Raw genomic sequence first — 6,635 nt, 5'->3', positions numbered from 1 at the left:
TGTGATCCACTTGAATGGACTTTACTATGAGAGGAGCTGGTACAGGGGCCAGTAGGTAAGTCTTTACACTCTGGGTTCACTAACTACGTTGTTGGTTCCTCGTTTTATGTCTAGGGACTCTTACACAAATTTAATCCTTACTGATTAATTGAAACACTGCATTAGAGGATTTTACTGACTAATAAATATGGTGTTATATGTGAATCATCGTAAACTGTTAAGCACCGTAAAGTTCCCCAGTGGACACAGGAAGAGCAGACAAAACATTACGTATATAACAATTTATTTAAACAGTAGTAATCTAGGATATTTGGTCCCCTGGTTTTAAAAAACAAACATTCAGATCCAGTTATAATTCTTGAAATTGGAAAACAGAAACATGTTGGTTTTTTTTAAATGTACATACAGAATGGCATCTGAAAAGAAAGTGACGGTCTTTTTTGAAAAATGGTAACAGATCAAAGTGCTGGGATTTATTTTTTGTAAAAACAGTGTTGTGGCTTCATTTAGCTTTAATTAAAAAAGTGACTCCGCTGTAACAACAGGATCGTGTTTTTAGAAAACAGCTGGAGGCATTCGATGAAAAGGACAAAAATAATTCTCTACGCGTCGGAAACATTTGGAGATTAATGTGCTTAAAATATTCATTACACGGGGCCGGGAATTTAAATATTGTACATTTAAAAACCATGTCAGAGCGACAGCGTTGTAAAAACTATCCGGTAGCAAATGGCTTAGACAAAAGTGATCAAAAGAGGCACAAATAAAGAGTTCAGTAGAGTTCACGCTAGACACCGCAGCAGCTCTCTTTTAAGAAGAGAGAAAGAAATCATCTAGAACGAATAAAGAAGGAATGGCGAGAAGTCCCCCGAGTGTCCGTGCGGTTGTCGTCTTGTTCATCGGTCAGTTCAAACGTCCTCGTCCTCCTCTTCATCGTAGTATCGGTTTCGTTTGATCATCTCCTCCACCGACAGCCCCTCCTTCTCTTCCTCCTGCTGCTCCTCCACCTCCTCCTCCTCCTTATCGTCGACCTCCTCGCTGTCCCAGAACCCCACATCTTGAGACGACCGGCTGGCCTCCACCTCGCCGTCTGGAGACGAGAGATCCGTCGGTGTCTCGTCCTGTTTCAGAGGCGGCATCTCTTCCTCCTCCATCTCTTCCTCCTCCATCTCCTCCTCCTCCTGTTCTTCTTCAGGGGTGTCATCTTTGGTGACTTGATGGTCCGGCACGTCCTCAGTCTTCATCTCCTGCTCCTCCTCCTCTCCTGAGCTGGTGTTGACGTCCACGCAGCTGTCCTCGGTGGGCGTCTGGCTGTCCGTCGACTGGCCGCCATGCTGCAGCTCCATGCCGGAGGGTTCGGGACTGAGCTGCCCGTCGCTTGCAGACTGGGGAGGAGGACTCCGTTTTCTGTCCTCGGGAGCAGAAGGAGCTTGTCCTGCCAGCGTGAAGGGCATGCTGCGCTCCTTCAGGGAGGAGGTGCGGCGCAGGGAGGGCGCCTTTCTGGCCTGCTCTGGGGGCGAGTCGTCCTCTGGGGGCCACTTGGCTCGGATGGGCTTACCGGGGGACGCCTCCTCTACGGTCGTCGCGGGTCCAGCGCGGTCTGTCGTGTCCTCCAGCTCCGTTCGCGGGGGCCAGGAGATTTTCAGCCTGCGGGTCTCGGTGGGTCTGTCGGACTTCTCTAGCGACCCCTGCCCCAGAGCCTCCATGGTGGCCATCAGCACGTTGACTTTAGCAAGCGGGGAGTCCTCCACGCTGGGGCTGTCCAGGTCCGAGGCCGGGGCCGGGCTCTGGATCTTTGGCTTGGTCTGGGTGCTGGACTGTGGGCAGGAGGTCTCCCCGCTCTCCCCTTTGCTCTCCCACAGCTCTTTGTGGGGCCGGTGGCCGAAGCCCTCGTCGTAGTTGCCTTTGGCCTTGAAGAGCTGGCAGAAGTGCGGCTTACAGTAGACGTTGTTGTGCAGAGAGGCGTAGTTCGCCAAACTAAGAACAAAATAAAGAAGGGAAACGCAATTAGAAAATACAACTGAGGAAATCATGAGAAATAATAGTTGAATGAACAGTTAGAAGAAGAAGAAGAAGAATTACTTTATTTATCCCGCACGGGGAAATTGGATTTTTTCACTCTTATTATTATACATGTTACACACACAGACCCGAAATACACACATGCACAAACAGGACCTATACATGCAATTAAGGAGAGATGTTAGAGCGAGGGGGCTGCCAGTGACCAGCGCCACGAGCAGTTGGGGGTTCGGTGCCTTGCTCAACAGCACCTCGGAAGTGCCCAGGAGATGAACTGGCACCTCTCCAGCCACCAGTCCACGCTCCATACATGATCCACACGGGGACTTGAACCAGCGACCCTACGGTTCCCAGCCAAGTCACCTATGGACTGAGCTACTTCCGCCCCCAGTTAGTGGGTAAAGATGGTGTTAAACATTAATGACTGGGTTTTACAGTTTGTAACTTCTATTGAACAATTATGTTACTGCAGCCATGTTTCATCCCACTACATTTTGTATTTTTATTTACAGTTTAGAAACACTTGAATAATCCCAGGGGGAAATACTTTCACTAATGGATAGTTTGTTATTTATATATTTTCTTTTTGTCATATTTTAGATGTCCATTATGTGCTGTACTGTTTTCTCTTTTTAGACTGCCTCTGTTTGTTATTATATACAGGGTGTCCCAAAAATCTATACACACTTTAAATAATTGTTAAGTAGGTGTTTATTCAAATTATTTATTTCTATATACATATAAATTGAGTTAACAGCTGCTAAAATAATTGTTTTTGGGACACCCTGTACATTTATACGTCCCTTACATTTACTGTTGACGTTTTTTTTTACGGATAGAGAGATAGATCATCTTTTTCTCTTCACAGAACAGAAGTCATTTCACTTCCCTGGAAAACTTATTTCATTTCATTTAATCCTGCACTATAATGTTCACCCACTTCATACTGTGAAATATTCAGTCAGTGTGCAATACTAATAGTTCTTCTGTGTCATGGTGTAAATTTAAGAACAACAATATATTGTTCCTATCATTCTTATATTTTATATTTCCTTATATTTATATTGTTCATATATTTCTATATTAGCATGTTTATGTTGCTTGTTACAATCTATTGTTTCTTATCTACGCTTCCATGTTTGCTGTCCACTTCGCTGCTGTAATAAGGAAAGATCTAATAAAGGAATATCTTATCACTAAAACGCATTTTTTAAAAAGGCTGTTAAATGTCCCGTGCTACTTATTCTTGTTTTTTAGTCTGTTTTTGCTTGTTTTTATTGTCTACTCTCTTTAATGACTTTTCAAATGTCCTTTTAATGTTTTATGTAAAGCACTTTTTGAAATGTGCTGCATAATAAAACTTTATAAACCTTTTTGTCCCCCATTTTAATTTTCTGTACCTCTTGCTCCGGATTTACTGGCTGGGGATCAATAAAGCTTCATCTGGTCTCAACTGTGAAACTGGAAAAGTGCCCGGGGAAGAGGGGTTCTAAAGAGACGTTTGGCGTCGCTGCCGTCCTTACCTCAGTTTGGTGTTGCAGTGTGAGCAGCGGAAGCAGGAGCTGTGGTAAACGTGCTGATTGGCCACCAGCCTCTCCAGAGGATACACCGTCTTCAGACACGACACACAGGTCTCCCTCACAGGCGGGCGGAAGCTCTGCACACACACACACACGGAAAATGAATCAAATCCCAACATCAAAGTGTATCTTTCTGTGTGAAGGCATTTCCTGTGACGACTCACTTTGGGAGTCTTGGCCTGAGAGGAGTCTCTCTGATTGGAGGATGCAGGAGAGCCAGCAGCAGAGCCTGATGGAAAACGTCGACATGACCGGGGTGAGGAAAATGGCAGTGACACGTTCTGAACACTAGATGGAGACGTTTCATGTTTAATCAAAGCAGCACAGGTCTTAACACATCAGATGACATGTTCGATGCTCAGGGACAGTATTAGAGAACACTAAATGTGCTTTATGTAGTAGATAAATTGAAGGGATTTTAATGATTTTTTTGAAGTGTGGTTGTACTGTGTAACTACAGTAGATGGAGGTCGGCACGCCCCTAGTTTGGAGAAGCAGACGGGGACAGACGTGTACTGCTGTTAGAAAATGAATGAGCAGTTTCAGTCTACACTAGGTTCAGAATATTTTCGCAGCTTTACCGTGCCATCAAACAGCTCAGTTGAAGTTTACTGGGGGAACGCCGTCCTCCGCTCTCGTCAAATCCACCAGACTCCGTAGACAAAAATCGTCATTTTAGTTGCTGATCTACCGCTGCCTCCATCTGTTTGTTTGTTCCTAAAGTGTAATTCTGCCGCAAAATCATCCCATGGTCTTTTTCTGTACTTACATACATCAAATAGGCCATCGAGACTGTTTTTTTGTGCATGAACTATATAACAGAGAAATCCGGGAGAGTCGCTAACAGCCGGACGTGGCTAACAGTGATTAGCTCGGGGCAGTACGGTGAAGGCATTCAAAGGTCTTTTTTAACCACTAATACTGCTGAAAATAACAGCAGACCTCTGCAGCAGCATGAGAAGAGACACTACACAGAAAACAAAGCACCAATGGGCTCCTTCCTTTGGGATTGACTGTGGTAATCCACTTTTATGTGTATTTGATGTATGCAAGTGCTGAAAAAGACCATGGGATGATTTGCGCCAGAATGACACTTTACCCCTTTAAAAGACACCAAAGTCACGCAATAACACAAACTAACAGATGGAGGCAGCGGACTCCTGTGTTGTGGTAAAATGACTGCTTTTGTCAATGGAGTCCGGTGGCTTTGAGGACAGCGTAGAGCGGCTTCAGTTCTTACTGCGTAAACTTAATCAGGGCTGGCTGACAGCAAGGTAAAAGGGTTTTTTAGCTGTCTGAAATACGTTTAGCTGCTGCGTCGTTCAAAGCGGTATAACAGGGGCGTGCCTACCGCCATCTACGGTAGGTAACACACTGACTGGTTAGGTACCTCATACAACCACACATAAAAAAATAAGATTCTTTGGCATGATCTACTTCAGGTGCTCAAATGTTTTTCCAAATGTCCACTCTTAACGATGGGCCGATTGCCAACTTCTCATTAGGAGGAGAAAATTCCAATCATCTGGAGTCATACGGAGACATGGAAAGTGAATTACCGTTGCTCTCTGAGGTAAACCCTTTCCTGCTGTTTGGTTCAGACTCTGAACTCTGGGAACAAGAGAAAAAGAAGAAAAGGACGTGAAGTCACCGCACGCAAACTGTCACCTTTCAACAGACAAAGCAGCAAAGCAGCCAACATGAAATATGAACATTTAAACATTTAAAATCATATAAGTCAGTCCTCACCAGGTCCAGAGTGCACGGAGGAACGTTCTCCTTCTGCTTCACACAGAAAGCGTCCAGCTGATCACTCTGAGAGAAACGGGTTCAAAATATAAAAACATTACAACAGCGCGCCTTTGAACGTGACTCCATCCAGTGACTTTGGCTGATTGGACCAGACAACAGCACACAGCAGTCAGCCTGAAAGCTGGCACAATCTCTGCACATCCAGACACCACCACACACTGGTAGTGGTTCATTGTATTAGTTTACACACTGTTTCTACTTGTTGTGCCTTTAAAATTAAGGCAATAATATGCAGCATTTTCCTTAAAAACAGTGTATAAACTAATGTAAAAGTAAAATCTACATCATCACTTAAGACTCACTAGAAGCCTGCCCCATATTTTTATTTTGCTGTGTTCGGGACATTTCTGGGCGTCAACCTCTATAAAAACGTTGCAACCAGGGTTCAGATGGTACGTTTTTTTAATATAAAGCACCTCAAAACTAGAGTTACAAAGTGCTGAACAAAGTAAAAAAAAAAATAAAAAAAACACACAACAAGCAATAAAAACCCGTTTTACAGGACAAAGTGCTTACGTTTTCAAAAGCTTCTGAAAAATGCAACAGGATGCAATAGTTAGAATGCATAAAGGTGGAAGTGTGTCCCCCTGTCGAATAGTGTTTTGCTTTTTAAATAACCAGCACATTTATATATATTTTATATTCTATATTGTATCTTAGAAATTAGGACTTGCAAACGGACTAGGGGCGGCTGTGGCTTGGTGGCAGAGTGGGTCGTCCTCTGTTCAAGAGATTGGTGGTTCGATCCCCATCTCCCCCCGGTCCACATGTCGAAGTGTGGGGCAAGACACTGAACCCTGAATTGCTCCCCGTGCTGCACATGGGTGTGCAAATGTGGTGTGAATGGTTAGATCAGATTAGATGGTATGTAGATGTCCACTGCCATCAGTGTGAATGTCTGTGTGAATGGGTGAATGTGACAGACACTGAAGCGCCTTGAGTAGTCAGAAGACTAGAAAGGCGCTATATAAGTACAAGTCCATTTACCATTTACCATTTACCAAACGTATAATAGAATATTTTACAATAGAGGAATTCTGTGTGTAACTTTTAAATCTAGTGTATTCTTGTGCATATTTCTATGTTTTCTGCATCCACTTTGCACAACACACCAGGTCAAATGCCTATAAAGTTGATTCTGATGAGCTTTGGTTCAGGTTGTGTGGAGGGACCACGTCACCGTAACACTGGTTCAGCCGTGGAGGTCGACTTTGAACGTTT

The 6,635-nt window shown here is 44.1% G+C and overlaps 1 protein-coding gene across 3 annotated transcripts in view; it reads right to left on the bottom strand.

Annotated features, from left to right (window-relative positions):
* Positions 1 to 266: 266 nt before the first annotated feature.
* Positions 267 to 6,635, bottom strand: part of lima1a (LIM domain and actin binding 1a) — a 32,317-nt gene continuing 25,948 nt past the window's right edge. For all 3 annotated transcript variants that reach the window (XM_083920356.1, XM_083920358.1, XM_083920357.1), the window contains exons 7-11: positions 5,352 to 5,417; positions 5,162 to 5,213; positions 3,767 to 3,831; positions 3,546 to 3,679; positions 267 to 1,977 (exon numbers count right to left, since the gene is read on the bottom strand). In XM_083920356.1, the coding sequence (XP_083776482.1) occupies positions 909 to 1,977; positions 3,546 to 3,679; positions 3,767 to 3,831; positions 5,162 to 5,213; positions 5,352 to 5,417 (1,386 nt within the window). In that variant the 3' untranslated portion in view covers positions 267 to 908. The remainder of the gene's footprint in view (positions 1,978 to 3,545; positions 3,680 to 3,766; positions 3,832 to 5,161; positions 5,214 to 5,351; positions 5,418 to 6,635) is intronic.

Source organism: Echiichthys vipera (genome assembly GCF_963691815.1).
Source record: "Echiichthys vipera genome assembly, chromosome: 9".
NCBI lineage: Eukaryota > Metazoa > Chordata > Actinopteri > Perciformes > Trachinidae > Echiichthys > Echiichthys vipera.
This window is presented reverse-complemented; position numbering and strand designations above follow the sequence as displayed.